This window comes from Sminthopsis crassicaudata, chromosome 2, assembly GCF_048593235.1.
Source record: "Sminthopsis crassicaudata isolate SCR6 chromosome 2, ASM4859323v1, whole genome shotgun sequence".
Taxonomy (NCBI): Eukaryota; Metazoa; Chordata; class Mammalia; order Dasyuromorphia; family Dasyuridae; genus Sminthopsis; species Sminthopsis crassicaudata.
This window is the reverse complement of record NC_133618.1, coordinates 466,753,435-466,775,099: the sequence shown is the minus strand read 5'-3', so window position 1 is coordinate 466,775,099 and position 21,665 is coordinate 466,753,435. Positions and strand designations below refer to the sequence as shown.

The 21,665-nt window shown below is 39.7% G+C and overlaps 1 protein-coding gene across 1 annotated transcript in view; it reads right to left on the bottom strand.

Annotated features, from left to right (window-relative positions):
- Positions 1-18,483, bottom strand: part of ADGRD2 (adhesion G protein-coupled receptor D2) — a 43,459-nt gene extending 24,976 nt beyond the window's left edge. The window contains exons 1-12 of the mRNA XM_074284829.1: positions 18,429-18,483; positions 17,515-17,742; positions 15,753-16,391; positions 14,321-14,419; positions 12,547-12,632; positions 10,351-10,629; positions 8,844-8,955; positions 6,730-6,855; positions 5,896-6,025; positions 4,973-5,078; positions 2,692-2,747; positions 394-482 (exon numbers count right to left, since the gene is read on the bottom strand). Of these exons, the coding sequence (XP_074140930.1) occupies positions 394-482; positions 2,692-2,747; positions 4,973-5,078; positions 5,896-6,025; positions 6,730-6,855; positions 8,844-8,955; positions 10,351-10,629; positions 12,547-12,632; positions 14,321-14,419; positions 15,753-16,391; positions 17,515-17,742; positions 18,429-18,483 (2,005 nt within the window). The remainder of the gene's footprint in view (positions 1-393; positions 483-2,691; positions 2,748-4,972; positions 5,079-5,895; positions 6,026-6,729; positions 6,856-8,843; positions 8,956-10,350; positions 10,630-12,546; positions 12,633-14,320; positions 14,420-15,752; positions 16,392-17,514; positions 17,743-18,428) is intronic.
- Between the last annotated feature and the right edge of the window lie 3,182 nt (positions 18,484-21,665).

Sequence of the window (21,665 nt, the reverse complement as noted above, 5' to 3'; positions counted from 1 at the left end):
AAGCCAGGAAAACATATGAAAACCCAACAGGTATGTAAGAAGTAGAGGAAGGCTTAGGTTTTTAAAGGGGTGGAGGGGGTCAGAAATATCGCCCAGTTTTCACAAACTGTTGGGGACTTTAGGGCTCCAAGGCTCGTAAGAGAGTTTGCAGGACTGTTAGCTCCTTGTTGATCTGGATCTGCCCATGAAGTTCAGAGATGGGAGGTGAGAATAATCACTCAACTCTAACAAGAAGGAACCGAGAAGTGATAAAATCCATGTTCTATATCGGGCTTCCCCCAAAACTGGGTGTCTTTGGAATGACATGGCAGCCAAGAAAGCTAACAGGACCTTAGGCTTCATTAGTAGGAACTTCATGTTTAACACTTGGATGGTGACAGTCCCCTTCCTCACTGTCCTGGTCAGACCACTTTGGGAATATCATGCTCGTTTCTGGCACAGCCAGTGGAACTGGCGGGCCAGGGGTGTGAAGGAGCCAGCTCCTGTGATGTCCAAGGACATTGGCAAATATGACAAATCAGGACTTCAGTTATGTTCAGGCACATACCCACTCTGCTCTGCTGGGAACTATGCTATCTCCTGGACTCTAGTTTAAGAAACCAATAATGTCTAATCTTAGAAGGACATTCTAGCTCTCTTTAGGTATGTGAAGGGTTAACCTATGGAAAAGCAACTAAACTCATTTTGATTGACTCCAGAGGGCAGAACAAATAATAGGTTGGTGGCTATTATAATGAACCAATTCTTGACTTGATTTAGCAATAAATATTATAATAAGTAGGGGCTGTTTCACTTTTAGGAGGTAGTAGCTGAAATTTTTAGGTACAAGCCAGATGGCTTATTTATTTTTTAAGGGCTGTATAGGGAATTCTTGTTTAGATAATTTGTTAGACTTATATCTGATTTTGGAAAGTAAATCATGTTCAAACTCCTTCAGTAGTATCTCTTTCCTTCATTGGCCAGAAGGGGTCACTGTGGCATTGCTAATAACATGATTTTTAGCTGTATCACTTTCGTTTGGGAATAGAATCACTGAATCTAGGAAGGGACCTTCAGAGGTCATCCATGACCAAAATTAAGAAAGCTTAGGGGACTTACCCACTGTTATAAAGCTAGGACATGTAAGAACTGGGACTGGAAAACATTCCCTGTACCTCGCTTCCTCATGAACCTCAAATACCCTGTGAGGCAGGAGGGCAGAAACCACTACCTCTATCTTGCAAATGGAAAGACAAGATTACCTGAGTTGATATAACTCCTTTCAAGTCACAGAGTTAGTGGAGAAGTCACATAGTGGAGGAGTTAGTGCTTTTGTTTTTCCTACTACACTAAGCACCGTGGGAAGACAACTCTCCCAAGTCTGGCTAAACAGAGGAGAAAATAAGAAGACTATAAAAGAAAGGATCTTAGTGTGCTTAGAATCTCCTTATTCTCCTCTCACCCTCAAGGGCAATCTTGGATCATCTAGAATGTTTCCCTGTCAGAGCGAGTCTCACTTTGAACAAAATAAATGAATTTAGAGTTTTAAGGACAGTAGACATCATGAATGAATGGATGGATGGATGGATAGAAGGATGAATATAGGATGGATAAATGAATAAATGGATAAATTGAATGAATGGATAGATGGATGGATAAATAGATAAATGAATAAATGGATGAATGAATAAATTGATGGATGAATAAATTGATAATAAATGAATGGATGAATGGATGAATGAAAAAGCATCTGAACACTCACTCTGTGTAAAGTTCTGGGTTGAAAATAGAAAAGATATCCTTTGCTCTCAAAGAGTTCACATTCTAATACGTGAGCAGCATGAAGACAGTTCAAATAAATTCTGATTAAAAATATCAGCTCCCATTTCTTCAGCACTTTAAGGTTTACAGAGTACTTTCTTCACAATAACCTAGCTAGTACTTATATTTTTATGACCATTTTACAGATAAGAAAACTGAAGCTTAGAATATTTCAATGACTTCCCCAGATTGCCCTGGTATAGTAGATAGAATGTTGGATTTGGAGGCAAAAGAGCTGAGTTCTAATGCTGTTGCTACCACTTACTATCCATGAACCCTTAGATAATTCTTTTAACATAATTTAATTCAGGGTTCTTCATCTGAAGCCTGTGAATTTGGAATTTTTTATATTTTGGTAATTGATGTTATCCTATGTATTTTTATTTTATGTATTTTAAATTATTATTCTGAGAAGGAATTCATGAGCATTTATAACACGCAAAAAAGTTAAGAACCTCTGACCTATCCTAATTTCTTTATGAGGAAACTGAGATTTTGTAAGATTAGGTCACTGTGCCCAAGATCACACAGGTGTTGGGGCAGCTAGGTGGCGCAGTGGATAGAGCACCAGCTTTGAATTCAGGAGGACCCAAGTTCAAATCTAGTCTCAGACACTTAACACTTCCTAGCTGTGTGACCCTGGGCAAGTCACTTAACCCCAGCCTCAGGAAAAGGAAAAAAAAAGATCACACATGTGTTAAGAAGCAGTACCAGGATACAGGACTCCAGATCTAATGGGATTGCTCTTCTTCTGTCCACCTTTCCCTCCTTCCCCCAAATGAGGGATTCCATAGTCTTTCACTGCCCCCTTCCAATCTTTCCCAGGAAATCCTAGCCTGGAGCAAATTATAGCAAGCTGGCTGCCTTCTCCTGAATCAAGGACTGCTTCACCTGGTGCTGAAGTTCCAGAAGGCACAGATAGGTTCCATGAGTTTATCTGAAAAGTCCTGCAGGAGAAGAAAATGTAAGAATGGAAGGCTAGAGAGAGTTCACTTCCCTCCCAATACAGCACTAAACGTTTGTTAGGCACTAAGCACTGTGCTGGCTGCCAGGGATAATTAGACTGTCCTCAAATAATCTGCAGTATATAGGAGTATACAGCATTTAGATATGTAACTGTATGTAAAGATATGAAATTCATAAAAATATGAAAGTTCTAGGGGTGAGGCACTAGAAGCTTGGGGGAAAGACTGGATGTAGAAGGTGCTACTAGGGCTGAGTTTTGAAAGAATTAAGGCTTCTGAAAGGGCAAAGAAGGGGAAAGAATGCATTCTGGCAAGGGGGGATAGCCTGTTCAAGGCATGGGGATGGGAGATGGACACTTTCAACAAGAAAGTCCAAAGTGTAGAGTGAGGGAAGGGTATTAATGTCTAATGAGCCTGGAAAGATAGGTTAAGGGTGAAGTGACTTTAAGCTGCAGACAGAGAAGTCTGCATGGTATCCTTAGAAGAAAGAAAGAATCACTGAAAATACTAGTTACAGTTCTTTACAAAGGAGCAGAATTATGAGCAATGGATGACCAGGAATAGAAAAAAGGGTCAAGGACCCAGAAGGGCAATAGCTCAAGAGGAATTAGGGTTTTAAATGCCAAAACATTATGTAGCTCTTAGTGTTTAAAAAGAGAGAACAATTTGAATTTCAAATAAGATTCTGACTAAAAATGACAACTGCTATTTCTTTAACTCTTTGAGCTTTTATAGAGGGCTTTCCTCAAAATAATCTTGTGAGGTAAGTAATATTACTATTATTACCTTCATTTTACAAATGAGGAAACACAGAGTTCTTAAGTGACTTGTACGAGACTGCTAATGATACAGTGTTGGAGTGAATGTTGGATGGAGCTGGATTCAAGTCCTAGCTCCCTATTTATTATCTATCTGATATTAGACAAGTTATTTATTTGAGCTCTCTGGATCTCAGTTTCCTCATTTATGAAATAAGGAAGTTTTACTAGAGAATCTCTGAAATCCCCTTTAGTTTTAAGAATAGGATGTGATATAGCATCAGAGTTTTTAACTTGAACTAAATTCTTCTGATTCTAGGCTCTTAAATATCATACCATACTGCCTTTCCAAAAGTCGCTCAAAGATTTACAACACTTTTACCACAATAAGCCAGTGAGAGTGGTAGTGTACAAATAAAGATCCTTATTTTAGGAACCTCAGGAATCTAAGATTGACTTTCCCAAAGTCACACAACTAGTATTAGAATATGGCATATGACTTAATTTTATTTTAAATTCCAAATTGTTTCCCCAACCCATTTGGAAGACAAGAAAAACAAAACGCAATCCAAATATGTATAGTCATGTAAAACAAATTCTCACACTAGCCATGTTCCCCTCTGCTCTGCTAAAAAGGTAAACCCTTTTTTTTTTTTTTTTTTGCTTTGATCTGTACCCTGAATTCATCACTTCTTTATCTGGAGGTAGATAGCATAGTCCATTGTTAGTTCTTTGGAATTGTGGTTGATTATTGTGTTATTCAATTAATAAGTCTTTCAAAGTTGAGTTCCTTCAAAATATTGCTATTATTGTATAGATTTTTTGGATTCTGCTCATTTCACTTTGCATCAGTTCATACAAATCTTTCTAGGTTTTTCTGAACCTGTCCCTTTCATCATTACTTAAGTACAATAGTATTCCATTACATTCAAATACCATAACTTATTCAGCCATCCCCCAACTGATGGGCCTCCCTTTAGCTTCCAATTCTTTGCCATCACAAAAAGAGCTGTTATAAGTATTTTTGCTTCTGTGAATTATTTTCCTTTTTCTTTGATTTCTTCTGGGTATAACAACTCACTTAAACTGCAAAGGCCTCCAGGTAATTAGCCAAGACCTTAAGCTCTGCATCAGTGAGGGAAGATTCACAAGATGATCAATGTAGATGGTGGAGGGCATGTGCTAGAGGAAGGACCTGGGGCTTCTGGAAACCAAGACTGGCTTTCTATCCCATAATTTTTAGTCAGTAGTTCTGCTTGCTGCTATTTATTTGAAAGCAGATAAATGAAACATTTCTCTGTTTCTGTCCAAGTTCCTCTCTGAGCCTCAAAATTTTTGCTAGTGGGATGAGCAGGGGAGGAAGAGGAAGGCATCTCTTTTTGAGGCTGAGGATTATGGTTAAGGTCTCTAGTAGATCTGTCACTGTGGATGCCATCCACCCTACCTTACCTGGGTCTGGTGTAGGAGATGGAAATGCACTGCTGTGCTCACCTCCTGAAGGCTGATCAGAACTATGGATGAGATGATGGCTGATCCTACCTGCATGCTTAGGTACCTGGAAACAAAATGGGTAATATGTTGAAATGGAAAGAGTCTTTCCTGAGAAGGAAGAGGGTCAAATTTGCTATGTGACCAGCTCTAATCGTTTCCTGTCTTGGACATCTAGTTTCTAGTCCTAGCTCTGACATTTATTATCTGCGTGTCTATAAGTCCCATTACCTCTTTCAACTCTGACATATGTGACCCTGAGGTCACTTTCCTGCTTAATAAAATGAAGGTCATTTCTAAAGATCTTTTAAACTATTGTATTCTATATTCTAAAGTCCCTTCAAGCTCTAACATTCTGTTCTAAGGTCCCTTCTAGTTCTAATCTTTTATGGTCTGTGTTCTAACATTGTAGATACTAAGATTCCTTTCAGCCCCAATATTCCATTTTGTAAATGTCTTCCTATATAAACCTATCAGCTACCCAAGCAAATATTTATTAAATACTTAGTATGTTCTAAGCACTGTGCTAGGCTGTGGAGATACAAAGACAAGAATGAAATAGAGACTGTCCTCAAGAGTTTACATTCTATTGAGGGAGATGTGGCCCACAGAAGCATATGCAAATATATTCAAAATCAATATAGTAATTTTAATAGGGGAGGGCACTAGAAGCTGGGGCAGTTAGTAGAGGCCTCTTGTAGGTGGTGACATTTGAACTAAATCTATATTCTGTGATTCTGTTTTCCTTCCCCATCATTATATCTTCCCTCCATTCCATCAATCAATCCTTCTCTGGGAAAAAAAGGCATCCATAATGATTAGCATTCTTTGGTCTCTAGAAGTTGCCACCCAGAGGGACCCAAGGAGAACAAGTCCCCACTCACTTTTGCCTTTCCTCAGGTATAGAAGCCTCTTGGCTGAGAACCTTGCCACCTTCCTGCCCTTCCCAACCTAAGGAGTGCTGGAGGGCACTGTAGGCAAAGCAGGTGTTGATCACAGTGACTTTGGAGAGACCTAGGCAGATGGGAAATGTTATCTGTTTAGGTATAGCCCCTTCCGATCACTAACCCACTAGCCCCACAGCCCCATTCATTCTCTGACCCACTTCATTAGGTCAGTGCATATTTTTCTTTGTAACTGTCTAGTCTCCCAACTCAGGTGAGATGTTCCCAGGAGGCAAGGGGCCACGTCTTCCTTCATGTCAGAAGGTTGTTTGAGAGCAGAAGTTCCCCTCAGACTGGGGGACTCCATTTTTGTTCTCAAAGTGGGGCTCCTTAAGGTCTGGGCCTTGGCTCCCCTCTGAACCTCATCTCACATCCTTGAGGGCTCCTCCCCTCTCTTCCCACTGAGGAGTACTGTTGATCCCTTAAAGCAGTGGTATCAAACACAACTGGATGGGGACACTATATTATACTAAAAATTAACATTACTATGTATACTAATATTTTCTACATTTGTATCGATATTATCCAGGTTATATTGTATTCTTATTGTTATATATTTCCCAATTACATTTTAGCCTGGCTTAAGCTACCCTTGGGACTGTGTGGTAGCTCTGATCCTCTGCCTGAAAGCATCTGAAGGTAGAAGGAATTTTTTTGAGCTCTCTTCCTGAAGAAATTTTATAACAGAAACAGGCCTGAGCTAGAGGAAAGTATAGAGTCTCTCAGACTCTGTTCCTCAGAGAGACTGGGCCAGTTTTATCTCCCAGAGCTCACCTCTTCCTTGAAGTTTTCTTATTTCCTCAAAGGGCACTTGGATATACTCTGGTCCACCTGGAATCTTCGTGAAGTAGTATTCGCTACTGGTCAATTCTCTCAGGTTCAGGCTTTGAGCTTCAATGCCTGGAGAAAGAGCAGCATCCCAAGGATGAAGAGCTTCCTATGCTCGGGATGGCTGGAACTTTGTGTTTTTAGGGTTGGATGTTCTCCCCTGAACCTGGGATCCTTATGCACTGGCCCAGGGTACAGACCTCTATAGACCTTCCTTCTGCTCCGTCCTCCTTATAAGTGAATTTGTCAGTAATGTTATACTATTCAGTGTGTCAAGGACCCATGACTTTATCATTGGGCTATAAAGCAGATCACAGCTTTCCTCCATGTTGTTGTTGTTTAGCCTCCTTTTTTTGGAAGGCAATTGGGGTTAAGTGACTTGTCCAGGATCACAAAGCTAGTAGGTATTAAGTGTCTGAATCCAGATTTGAACTCAGGTCCTCCTGACTCCATTGTGCCACTTATCTGCCCCCAGCCTTCATTTTTGAAGAGAACCAATGACATCATGGAATACCTGAGTAGGTCTTCATTAATTGCTATGGCTAATGTCCTGGTAATGAGCCTCATGTCTCTAATTTGGTCCTTAAAAATTAGCCACATAGTCTATCACTGGGCCTAACCACCAAGTCTTTCTTGCTTGGTAATTGAATTGATCCTTAAGCATTTATTAAGTTCGTATGAAGTGTGTGCCAGATATGGGAAACATGACAACAAAAATAAAATAGTTCCTGCCCTCAAGGAGATTACATTCTACAAGAGAGAAACAACATGTGCATTTAAAAAATTTATATATGATAAATACAAAGAACTTTTTGGGAGAAGACATTAGCAGCTGGGAGATCAGAAGATGCAGAAGGACATACTTTAGTAGAGCTTTGAAGGGAACTAAGAATTTCTTAGAGGAGGAGGCAAGAGGAAAGAGTCAGGTATTATAAATAATTTATGCTTGATAGGTGTAGGAAATGAGCTACCATGTGTGAGGGACAATAAAAGGGCTAGTTTGGTTAGCACATAAGATGACTGAAGGGAAAAATTATAAAAATAGCTAGAAAGACAAGTAGGAGTCAGATGGAAAGGGCAGAAGAAATTTGCATTTGATCATTTGAGTTTGAACAGCTATGGGGAGGGTGGGTTGAAGGACTAGACAAATCTGGTACTAGACAGATATGCCTTTCTAGAACTTTTACTCGGGGGAACCTCTATGCAGAAAGGACGTTGAGAGAAGATGACCAGGATGTTGAAGGGATTGGACAGATGTTGAAGGGATTGGACACCATGCCATAATAGAACATTAGATGTTTAGTTTGGAGAAGATTTTTTGGGGGGGATTGAAGGACTATGATCACTAACTTTAAGTACTCTAGGAATGATACTTCTCAGTATTTATTAGTGATCTCAAATTTTTTTCTCAGTATCTTTGTACTACTAAAAATTATTGAGAATATGTCCAAAGAGTTTTTGTTTATGTAGGCTATATTTATAGATGTTTACTGGATTAGAAATAAAAACTAATTTTGAATTTGTAGTCCCTCTGAAAGGGTTTCAGAGACCCCTCCAGGATTCTCTGGACCACACCTTGAGAACTATTGTTCTAAGTAACTCTCTAAGACTATCAAGTTGCAGAAGAGATACTGATTTGCCTTGTTGGAGGAAATTTTCTCATCTGGGAATTCCCTAAGGAAATCCCTAAGGAGAACCCTGTCTCTGTAAACTACTATGCACAAAGGGATTAACTATACTGTTCAGTCCCAGAGGACTGAACAATGAGAAGTTCCAGGGAGGTAGATTTCAGCTTGATATAATGAAGAATTTGTTAGCAATTTGAGGGTATCTAAAAGTAGGATGGGATATCTTGAAAGGTAATGAATTTTCCCTCTGAAGATTTTCAAATGAAGGCTGGAGATATTGTAAAAAGAAATCTTTTCCTTTCAACACTGAGATTATATAAGCACAAGCATGATCATTGCCACTTTACAGAGGAAGAAATGAAGGGAAGCCCAAGGAGGAAGCACGTTTCTTCAGTTCACATAGTTGGTCAGGACATTATCATGCATACTCACCTATGGGGCCTTTCTGGATGGAAATATTGGATTTCTCAGCTGTGAGAAGGAGGCTCAGGCTCACAGCAATGCGGTCCACGCTCTCCACCAGAACCATGGGACTTCTGGTGATCTGAGGACAGAGCTCATGCTTGCAGTCTGAACTGAGAGTCTCTTTTTCCTCTATAACTGTATCCCTTCCCTCCATTCTCAGAGAGACTCTGCAACATCAGCAAAGAACTGCCTTCTAATTGATAGTGACCAGTGCAACTCACTGTGTTTTGACACTTTTGTCAATAATCTGTGCTAACAGAAGGGATCTATGGTATTCAACAACACAATAATAATAGTTAGCATTTATGCAGTGCTTTAAAGTTGGCAAAACATTTACAAATATTATCTCATTTTATCCCCAAAGCAGCCCTGGGAGGAAAACGCTATTATCTCCATTTTAGAGATGAGAAGACTGAGTCAGAAAGGGTTAAGTATCTTATCCAGGATAACTCTGGATATGCCCAGTGAACTAGACAGATTTGAACTCAGTCTCTGACTCTAGGTTCAGGAGATCTATCTGCTGCTAGAATTGTTAGGAGTAGGACACAGTTTAGAACACAGAAAAAAAGAATCCTGAAGTCAAAAAAGATCTTAAAGTCCCTATAGTTCAAGCTTCAGAGAGGGAAGGAAGGATAAGTACTTATCAAGCACCTTCTACATCCCAGGAATGGTGCTGGCTTTATGCTATATCTCCATTTTATACTTGAGGGAACTGAGACCTAAAAAGTAGACCTGCCCAGAATCACACAGCCAATGCGTATCTGAGGCTGGATTTGAATTCAGATCTGTCAGATTTTAGGGCTAGAGCTCTATCCACAGGTCCCCTCTAGCTGCCTCTGGGCAAAAGAGAAGGGACTTGCCCATAGTCATGGAGGTGACTATGTTAAAACATAATACTTCATAAGATCACATTATTAACAAGATAAATGTACTCGTCTTATCTTATTTGTTAAATTGTGAGCTCCTTGAGGACATGAGCTATGTAATATTTATTTTCTTTTACCATTGTGGGGAACAGTAACTGGCAAGTAATAGGTTCTTAATAAACTCTTGTTCAATTGCATTAGAGATACCCTTTTCCATTTCTGTGTTCTAAGTGATAAAACTTTATGACTATGATTTCTTATGAATAATATTCACTGCTGAGACCAAGGTATTAGAGTTTACATCTCTTATTTAAACCTTACAAATGTGTGGTGCTTTACTGCTTACAAAGTATTCTCCTGCTTAAAACAGTTGGTTCAGTGAGATAAGCAGAGTACTAATAATAAGTCTCTCTACTGATCTTTGAATTTTTCAAATAACTTTCCTTAAAAGCCTGCAGGTTGGTACCATTATCCGGTTTAACAAATATGGAACCTGAGGCTTGATGCTGTTCTTCAGTGGCCCATGAACTTCTCAAAGGTGCCTGTCATAACCCATAGATGGACAATAAGGGCAGCTGGACCCCTCCCTTCCACGCCATGAGATTTACCTCTTTAATTTCCAGCCATTGGGCTTCAGTTTGCTCTTCTAACAGGAGGGCAGCCACTGCTAAGAAGCTCTGGATGAGATGTTCCTGCTGCCCAAAAGTGTCTTGCTCTCCTTCCTCGATGGCAATAACTCTCTTCAGGAAGCTCAGCACAGCAAGCAGATCAGCTGGCTGGAGGGGGGTCTCTTGGGCTGCCAGGGCCTGTTCCAGGATCCCTAAGAAGCTGGTTGCCTCAGGCACACTCAGGGACCCAGGATCTTCTGCAAAGTCATCTCTGGAAAGCTGAGAGCAGAGAAGCCAAATGTCCCTTTGCTTCCTGCTGCAGTTTAGGACCTAGGATTATGTTGATGAGCCAGAGAGCAAGGCATTTCCCAATGGCTAAATTGGGGGAAAATTCTCTTAGCTATTCTGATCAAAACAATGATCCAGTGATTTTTTTTTTGTTATTGCTATGTAGAAATGCAAATATAATTTTAGAACAATGCCAAGTAATAATGAAATGTGAAGAGATCCTTATTTCTTTCTCTTTTTTTTTTTGGAGGGAACTTCTAAGTTCTATTTGAGGTGTTTTGTTTTTAATTAGTAGCAGCAAACAGGACAATTTCAGAGGATCCATGATGAAAAATGCTTTCTATCTGCAGAGAGAGGACTGTTTACAGACTTTTTTCACTTCCTTTGTTTTTCCTGTGTGTGTGTGCATGTGTGCACGTTTGTATGTGTGTGTGCTTTCTTTTACAACGTGGCTAATATGCAGATATGTTTTTGCATGATTTCAGTCAAAATCGATATATTGCTTATCTTCTCAAGGAGTGAGAGAGGGGCAGAATGGAGAGAAATTGAAACACAAAATTTTAAAAAAAATGTTAAAAACTAAAAATATAATTGGGCAATAATAAATAAAAATATATTTAATTTTTTTTAAAAGAGAAAGAAAAGTTTCTTCCCTCATTATGCTTAGTGTATGTATGTCTTTGTTTGCATTCACCTGAGGCCTGGCACCTTTTAGTCTAATCTTGGGAAGTTTAGCAAAAAACAAAACACCTGGGTTGAAATTGTGTCCCAGTCTCTCATAAATTATGGGACTTTTTCAGCAAATCATTTTAAGTCCCCAACCTTCAACTTCCTAATTTGTAAACTAATCAAAAAAATTCATTAAGTGCTTACTATTTGACAGGCACTGTGCTAGGCAATATGGATATTAAATCAAACAATTTTGACTCATAAGAAGCAGCTTACATTCTAAGGGGGGAGAAAAATAAGGACATATAAAATATAGCCCTGGTCTGATTTATGACAATTTTCAATTACTGTGATTCTAATTAGTGGGATCTCCATTAGGGAGAAAGGACATATAAACTGGTATGTAAGATATATCTAGAATTTATATAAAGTTAATAAAAATAAATATACACAGAAAATGGTTAAGTGCAAAAGTAGTCTGGTTACGCAGAAAATGGTGCCTGAACTCCATAATCAAGGAAAAGAGTGGATATAATTTTTGAGCCATTTTCCTCATAGGGTTATTGTGAAGAAAATGATTTTTAAGTTGAAAAGCAGAAGAAAGTAACAATTGTTACGAATTTCTAAAAAAAATTATACTTTTATTGCTCTCCAATTTACATAGGAATTGGAACTCTGGGGTCTCACCAAACACTATTGTAATAAATAGATAAAAGCCCTTTATTAGCACATTTGTTGCCTGGTAGAGTCAGTTCTGGGTTCTCGAATGCTATAGCAACAGAAAGAAAAATTCAGCAGGTCCTGCCAAATGGGAGAGGCTTCCTGTGCAGGCCCCACATGTAACTGTCAATGGAGCATGGCACAGGGACAGACGGGGAAACTGAAGCTCATCAGGATTAAATGACTGACCCAATGTCATATCACCAAAAACTGGTTGACTGGTGATAGTTTTTTAAAACAGTCTATTAAGGGAGGGGGCTGCTGGTGGAGGGAATGCCATTCCCAATGAAAATGCAGATGCCATGAAAAAGCAGCATTATTGCATGTATTGCTGAACTCCTTAGGAAGGTAAATGTCAAGCCCTGAAATGCCAACACTGTTAATTTCCTTGACTGCATTATGTCAATTTTCAATTATTGAAATTCTAATTAAATGGGTCTGAATTAGTGAGAATTTATTGTAGCAGAATTTCTCTGTCCTATGGGATGCTTGGGACTCCCCAAACTTTTTCTGGCTCACCACCGTAGCATTGGCTAGAGTGTTGATCCGGCTGATAAACTCCCCATCTGCTGTTTTCTGGACTTCTCTCAGTCGCTGATATACCCCTGAAAAGAAGCAAATGTAGCACATAGCATCTTGGACTGGTTCAGGGAGGAGAACCAGATTTTTTCTTTTGCTTAAACTGTTCCTAAGTCAGTTCTGAGACCCATTCTCCTCTCTTCCCTCTCCAGAGAGACCTAGATAGATGGTTCATTAGAACATAGGCTGTTCAAAGTTTTTGCAAGGGTCAATGTTGAAAAATTACCCATATATATGTTTTGTCAATAAAAAGCTATAATAATAATAATAATAATAATAATAGAAGATTATATGATGATCAAATCTGATGGATGTGGCTCCTTTCAACAAAGAGATGATTCAGAGCAGTTCCATGTGATAAAGAGAGCCATCTGCATCTAGAGGGAAGACTATGGGAACTGAATGTGGGTCACAACATCTTATTTTCACTCTTTTTGTTGTTTGCTTGCATTTTTCCCTCATTTTCTCCCCTTTTTGATCTGATTTGTCTTGTGCAGCACAATAATTGTAGAAATATGTATAGAAGAATAGCACATGTTTAACATATTGGATTACTTGCCATCTATGGGAGGAGGTGGGGAGAAGAGAGGGAAAATTTGGAACACAAGGTTTTACAAGAATCAATGTTGAAAAATTATCCATAAATATGTTTTGAAAATAAAAAGTTTTAATAAAAAATGTGTTCAAGAAAAATAAGAACATAAGCTGTTCAAATCACAGAATGTTAGAGATGGAAGGAATCTACCAATTAGAATATAAAATGTAAAGCTGGAAGAGATCTTAAAACATTTAACTGCTAGAACAAAGACTACAATGTTAGGTCTGGAAAGGAGCTTTAAAAACAGATGTTTAAACATAGACTGTAGAATGCTAGAGCTGGACAGGATCTTAGAAACATGGACTATTTTAACAGAAGACATATTAGTGGTGAATGACACTTTAGAGCAATGAATGTTAGAACTGAAAGAGACCTCAGAACATAGATTGTTATTACTGGAAGGGATATGAGAACACCGAATGTTAGGAGAAAAAATGCTAGAACATAGTATATTTGAACTGAAAGGGACCATGGAGACAGTCTAATTGAATATGTTAATATTATTTTGATATGAGACAATTGAGTAGCAGAGTAGTAAGTACACTCACTGGTTTTGGATTTGAATTCTGACTTTTCTCATTACTGCCTGTGTCATCTTGGGCAATTAAAATTAACTTCTCTGGGCCTGTTTTCTCATCTGTAAAATTAGAGACTTGGAAGAAAAAAATTTTAAGGCTTTTTCAAGCTCTAAATGTCATGAATTTCCTTTATGAGAGGGAGATCCAGAGAGGTTAAGTCTGAAAACATTTATATTTAATTAGTTATAGAACTGGATCTACTGTGCCCAATTGTGACTCTGAAACCAACGTTCTTTTAGCCACACCTCAAATGTTGCAAATTTCACCCAAATTTGCAATTTTGCAAAACCAAAATGTGATTTGATTAAAAATGACATAAACATCTACTTGGCACCTTGTGTATAAGACAACTGATCCAGTGGTCTAGGGGCAGGCTTTCAAGAATTAGAAACTGAGCTTTAAAGTCCCTAGCCCTACACCTAGCCCACTCCATCTCACCACCTCTCTCTTAGTCAGGAGTTCTGACTGTATACACGGATTTGATTCTAGCCCCACAAGGAAGCTGATTGGAAGGTGGTAATAGGCAAGCAAAACCTACCTGGCCTGTAATGGCAGAGGAAAGGAAGGGATTGAAGGCACAGCTCAGACCCTAGTGTTCCACTGCCAGCATCCAAAGTTGGGCATTCTTCTACAGGCACTGTGGGTACAGGGGACAAGATTCAGTCCTCTAGCAAAAACAGCAGGCTCAGTGCTGAAAGGGTGTTCAGAGCAGCCTTCCTAGCCCCTTTATCCAATGTGTGAATCCCTTCTGGAGTATCACCAATTATGTTATAACTATATTGAAACAGGTCTGGATTTGAGCTCTGTTCTTCCTGCCTCCAAGGCCCAGTGACCTATTTAAGTATTTAGTGATTTTTGTGCAATGTACCATTTCATATCTTAGACAAATTTTGAACTTGGTCAATGGGGTTTCCTCCCCAAGATCTATTCTTCTGGAGTGTCAGGGATGAGGGCAAAGGAAGAGGAAGGCTAATTTGCCCATGTGTTAGAGAGACCTTGGTGGGATTACTGAGCTGATGGGCTGAGTATAATACTACCTGGAAATCAGATTATGTCTTATATAATTACTTCCTCCGGTTAATTAATAAAACAAACCTTTCCTTTATACATCCTAAGGAAGGTCATACAAAGGATGTTCCAGACATCACTCTGGGATACTAGCTGATAGTATATATAGCCTACCCGTATGTCTCAGTAATTGTATATATGTCATACCAGATTGGGAACCAGACTGGGGACCAGAGTCCTATCTCATTTATCTTTGTATTTCCTCTAGCACCCAGCGTAGTGATCCATGGGAAGGAATAATAACAACAACAATAATAGTGATGATGATCATCATTATCATGACGGTGGTGGCGGTAGTGATAACAGTTGGATATAGTCGAATGAATACTGGATTTTAAGTCAAAGGAATGGGGTTTTCATTCTCACTGTAAACATTCTCTAGTTGTATAATCTTGGGCAGCTTTTTTAAACTCTTTGTTCCTTAGTTTTCTCACCTGTAAAATGGGAGTAATAAAAAGAGCACTGCTTCCTTCTTAAAGTATTATGAACTAAGCACTTTATAAGCTTTAAATACCATGTGAGGTGAAATGATTATCCCAAGATTGCACGACTATTAACTGCTGAGATTTGATTCCACATTCTTTCCTTCCAAGTCCACAAGGACTCTTAAAATAAAATGCTAACTAAATGTTTGGCGGCCTACCGAAATTCAATTGGTTCAGCAAAGTACAAGGAATAGAACCCTGGAGTGGAGTCAGGAGAGCAGTGTTCAAATTCTGATTCAGTTACTTAGTAGACTTAGGACCTTGGGCATATTACTTCTTCTGTTGGAGACCCAATTTTCTTGATAAAATAGAGTTTAATGAGATGATCTTTCTCTCATAGCTTGGAATCTTGTGACCCTTATTATATGCTTGGGAGAATGAATTAGTGCAAAAGCAGGACTTGCTGGAGGGACTTACCAGGGCATCTGAAGGGCAACACGACCTCCTGGAGGGTGGGGGCGATCTCCAGGGCCCCACGATTCCAGCCAAAAAGCAGCCCCTCATTGGATATCTCGCATGCTTGGGCCATGTCCAACTGCTCCGGGCTCAGGACTCGGGCCCACACAGACAGATTGGTGATGTTGCCTCTGAAGGCCTCTTCCTTCTTGAAGTCACCCCCCAAGGAGTCCTGGTTCTGCCCAATAACAAACACACCTCCAGGAGACAAGGACTGGGATGGGGACAGGCTCTGGGCCCCTGTCTGCAGCTTGCCATCTGCCCCAAGGGTCCAGCGACCCCTCTGCTTCTCCCATGTGGCACAGACATGGTGCCACCTTCCATCTGCAGGGAAGACTGGCAGGTAGGGGGAGTGGTGTCCGTGGATAACGAGGGCCAAGTGGACCAGTCCGTTGTGGGCGGTGAGACCTCGCAGCAGGAACTCATTGGTGAAGGCTGGGGCAGCATAGGAGAAGACGGTGCCCTCCTTGCCCACGGCCAGGTCCCACTGTAGATGGGTGCAAACTGTGATGGCTGCCAGCGCAGGAAAGTCTACCAGCAGCCTGGCATGCCTTGTATCTGTCTGTGCCCTGAACACCAGGCTGGATAGTATGTACGTGCCTGAGGGAGGGAGAGAAGAGGGGACCCCGTGATCCCCAGGAATGAGCATGGTGGCCCCCAGAAAAGGGCTCCCTACAGAAAACCCTGAACTAGGAGCCTGAGGCCCCGGGGCCCTAAAGCCCCTCCAGTCCAAGCCCCTCAATCTATAGCTGAATGTCCTAGCTGGGACTGGTCTCTGGCAGAGAAAGCACACGTATTTGGAACTGAAGGACTGAGTTCCAATCCCGGTTCTGCCCCATACTGTGTGGCTTGGACCCCACCTCTCTTTGGTTATCTGTTGGATGAAATGGTCTCAAAGGTCTCTAGTAGCTCCAAATGCTGTGCACATGTTGAAGTAGCTGTGGCAAAACAGGTCCATCAATTCACTATTGATGGAACTGTGAATTGGTCCAATCACTCTGGAAAGCACTTTAGAATGATCGCCCCAAAGTCACTAAAATTTGACCTAGCTTAATAGCACTGCTATGCCTGTATTCCCACTGAGTGATTAAAGAAAGTGAAAGGAGTCACATATACAAAAATATCTTTAGCAGCTCTTTTGTAGTGGCAAAGAACTGAAAATTAAAAAGCTACTTATCAATTAATTGGAGAATGGTTGAACAAATTATGATATATAAATATAAAGGAATACTACTATGACACAAAATGACAAAAATCAGAGAAATCTGAGAAGACTTACATGATACAAAGAGAGCAGAAGTAGGAGAACAATATAATTTTGTAAAGAGGAAAAAACCTTAAGAAATTATCAATATAATGACAAATTTCAGAGAACAAAGATGAAGTATATTATCTACCTCTTGAAAAAGAGGTGGCAGATTCAAGAATGATGCAAAATGAGACATTTTTGGTATGGTCAACATAGGAATTTGTTTTGCGTATTTTTTAAGTTTTGTTTTTCTTTTTGAGAGGTGGGGTAGAGAGAAGAGTGGAAGGAAGAAATATAAATCTTGTTAGTTAATAAAACATTATATTAAAAATAAAATTAACTCTACACACCTATGAGATGTTTCTGGGCAAGATGGTGAGAAGGCCCCTGTTTTTATTTCTGCCAGGGGCCCAAATCCAAAGTTATCTGTGACTGCTCTCCCCTCCTACAACCCTCTAAATGGACAACACTCACGCTTTAGCTGCCGTCTCTGTAGCAAGGCTGTCCTCTGGCCCAGCCAGATGGGACCCTGCACTTTTCTCTGAAGTAGCTCAGTCACAGCCTCATCTTGGGGCTCTACAGCCAGCTGGGCAAAACGCTGGTCACAGAAGTTGTGGGCATCCCACCAGTCTAGTTGCCAGCCTCTCACAAACTCATAGACTCCACTGGACGTCTCCACCGCTGCAGGAAAATACCCTGGAGCTGCGAGGGAAAGATTCAGGGAGAAAGGGTGAAGGCTGTGGCTGGCTTAGGTGATCTCCAAGGACCCTTCCAGCCTGATGATCTATGATTAGATCTCGAAAGGACCCTAGCAGTCATCTGTCCTAAATACCTCACTGTACATACCAGGAAATGGAGACTAGAGAAACCAGAGCCTTGAGTAAAAAAATCTGAATTCTCAAGTCACCTTTACCCTCTGGATTTGAAGATCCTCATCTGTAAAGTAAAGAGGCTGTATTAGAAGGTCCTCTCCTCCTCCTCCACCATCCCATCCCCCCATTTTATGACATCAGACAGAAAATATTCCCTCAGCTTGGAAACTTCAGAGCTATGGTGTGATTACCATACCTTGACTTGAGGTTATGTGGCAGGCACTGAGATTTCTAAGATAGGGCACAGCCCTCAAGCAGACTGATTGCAAAAGACCTTTTTTTATATCCTAGTGATTATTAGCACAATGTCTGGCATACCTAATAAATGTTTATCGACTGTCTGACTGACTGACAAAAGAAAGTTATACTGAGTCACTCACTGAAGGGGAGACCAAGAACAGGGTCCTTTCTTAGGATTGTTGAGAGTTTAGAGATGGAAGGGCCTTAGAAATTAAGTTGTCCATGTGCTCATTTGATAGATGAGAAACTGAGGCCCCCAAAAGGGAAGTGGCTTACTTGCCAAGGTCCCATGGGGTGGGATTTGAATCCAGATCTCTGGACTGCTCTCCATAGGACAGATATGAGTGCATGAATTATAGATTTACAGAATGCTGGAGCTGGAAGGGACCTAAGAGGCCGTCTGGTCCAACTCCTACCTGAAGAGGAATCCTCTCTATAGGTACTCTAGAAGCAGTTAGGTGGAAAGAGCAGAATATGGAGCTCTGAGCCTCGAGTCAGAAAGTTCTGAGTTCAAATCCACTCTCAGGACACTCACTAGATATATAAACCTGTCTGAGTCACTTTAATCTCTGTCTATCTCAGTTTCTTCAACTGTAAAATGGGGTGAGATAATATTTCTAAAACACTTATCAAATCTTAAAGTGTTATAAAAATGATAGCTATTTTTATTATACCTCCAAATAAATGGGTTTTGACTGAGCTGATGACTGGATATTTCTATTCAGTTCTATTTAACTCTAGAAGCGGTATAGTGAAAAGAGTGTTAGAGTAGAACTGAGTTTAAGTCTCAGTAAGAAAGAGCCAGGAAGTGCTATTGAGCCATAAGTTCTGGATTTGGATTTCTGTTTGGCTATTTATCACTACACTAGAAATGATGGCACCTACCTGTGTGTTTGAGGGTCTTCAACGAAGCTGAAGAGTTTGAGGGGTTCCAGAAGAAACTCCCGATCTCCCAAAGAGATAGACACAGACACAAATCCAGAGAGACATGGTGGTATTAAGGATCTGACTTCTGTATATTTCCCACCACCCACAGGCTAATGAGAAAGAAAAGGAATGTATCCACCCCCTTCTCTGGACCCAGTTCTCCTTCCTTCCCCCAAAATCACTGATTTTTATTTCAGAGAGAATTACAGAGTTTAGACATTATCTGGTCCAAATCCTCCTATTATACAGATGAAGCCCAGGATGGAAGATGAACTTATTGAAGGTCACAGAGTCAGTCAGTATGACTCTCACAGGCCATAAAGAGACAACCAAATTTACCAGGAGAAGGAGGAGGAACCAAGGAAGTCTTCCTGACATGCTGGGAATAATGGCTCTTATACCAGGGGTAGAGCAGGTGGGGCTAAAGCTGAGGAGATTTAAGGATCACTGAGATGTTTGCAAGGAACCCTGTCACAGGAAGATAAAAAAGAATTATTCAGAGGAGCCTTCTAACCACCTTCAAATCCTATAAATAACATTTCCCATTTCTATACAACTTCAAGATTATAAAATTCTTTTTACCCAACATCTCAGTGAGATAGGAGGCCTAAATATTATTACTTACATTTTACAGCTCCAATTATATTCAAGAAACATTTGTATAGCTAGTACTTAGCATAGTGCCTGGCACAAAGTAGGCACTTAATTAATTTTTATTTATTGATTGATTAAATATCATGTACAAGGCACTCTGCTAGGTGCTGATGATCTAAAAGACATAAATGAAACAGGGGCTGCCTTTATGGGACTACATTGTACTGGGGGATATGATATAGTCTTCCCTGGACATTTCTGGATGGACTATCTCTACTTAGGCCACCATCTTCATCTTTTCCCATCCAGGAAATTGCACTCTACTCTAACATTTCTGAGCTTTATAGGTCACTTTGGATTTATTTTGGCCTTATCTTGCTTAGTTCCAGGCTTTCCCATCTCCATTTGGGCCATCATCACTTGGGCCATTTTCCATACCCTTCCTACTGGAAAATTAGACTCCTGCTAAGCCTCTGCCATTTCTAGCTCCCCTGTATGTACTGTCTTCCCACGAGAATAGAAACTCCTTGAGGAAAGAACTCTCTAGTATCCTTTAATTTATATCTGTAGTAATTTAGTACCTGACACTTAGTAAATGCTTGATAAGTGCTTTAATCTATCTATATCTATACATAAGTAAATGCAAGATGATTTGAGGAGGGAGGACTAATGAGAGGAGACTTTCTATTGGAGGTGGCACCTGAGTTAAACCTTGGAAGAAATTAAAAATTCTTAGAAGAGGAAATGAAGTCAGAGTCCATTCCAGGTATGGGAATAGCCGGTGTGAAGACATGGAGACTAGAGAATGAATGTTTGGCAAACAGCTAACAGACCAATCTACCTAAAGGGTACATGAAAGGGAATGATATCAATTAAATCTGGGAAATTGGATTTGTTGGTCCAGATCATGGAGGTCTTTAAATGCCAGGATCAAGAATTTATATTTTATCTTAGAGGCATCAAGAAACCATGGAAGATTCTTTTTTTTTTAATTTCAGTACTATTTTATGTTTTTTAATTATATGTAAAGATACCTTTCAACATTCATTTTTGTAAGATTTTAAGTTCCAAATGTTTTTCTCACCCTCCCTCCCCAAGACAAACAATCTGATATAGGTTATAAATGTATAATCATTTTAAGTTTATTTCCACAATGGTCATATTGCGAAAGAAAAATCAGAACAAAAGTGAAAAACCATGAGAAAACAAAAGCAAACCCCCCAAAAGGTGAAAATAGTTTGCTTTGATCTGTATTCAGTTTCTATAATTCTCCCTCTGGATGAGGACACTAGTTTCTTTTCAAATATTTATTTATTTATTCATTAGCTTATTTATCCATTTATTTAATATGTTTCTTCAATTACATTCAAAACAATCTTTATATTTGTGTTTTTTTTTTTTAAAGATTTTTAAGTTCTAGGTTTTCTCCCTTAGCCTCGCCCACAATTAAGAAACCACATGTGAAGTTATACAAAACATTTCCATAAAAGTCAAGTTGTGAAAGAAAACATAGATCTGAGGACAGTATTTTCTATTCCATGTATATTGGAATCATCTTGGATCACCAATGCTGAGAAGAGCTAAGTCTCTCATAGTTGATTACACAATCTTGCTGTTACTGTGTATAATGCTCTCCTTGTTCTGCTCATTTCACTCAGTGGTTCATGTATGTCTTTCCAGGCTTTTCTGAAATCAGCCTGTTCATCATTTCTTATAGAACAATAATATTTCATTATATTCATATGTTCATTATATTCATATTTTAATCATTCCTCAATTGATGGGCATCCACTCAATTTCATGGAAGACTCTTGAGCAGGAAGTAAGCTGGTGAATATTCTAGTATCTTTGAAGAGTATGGATTGAATATGGATTGAAACATGGAGGCCCATTAGGATACTATGAAAATAGTCCAGGGAATAGAGAATTAGGGTCTGGGTTAGAATATTTTGAAGTGATGTGAATAGAAAATAGATTGGCTAAGAGAGATGT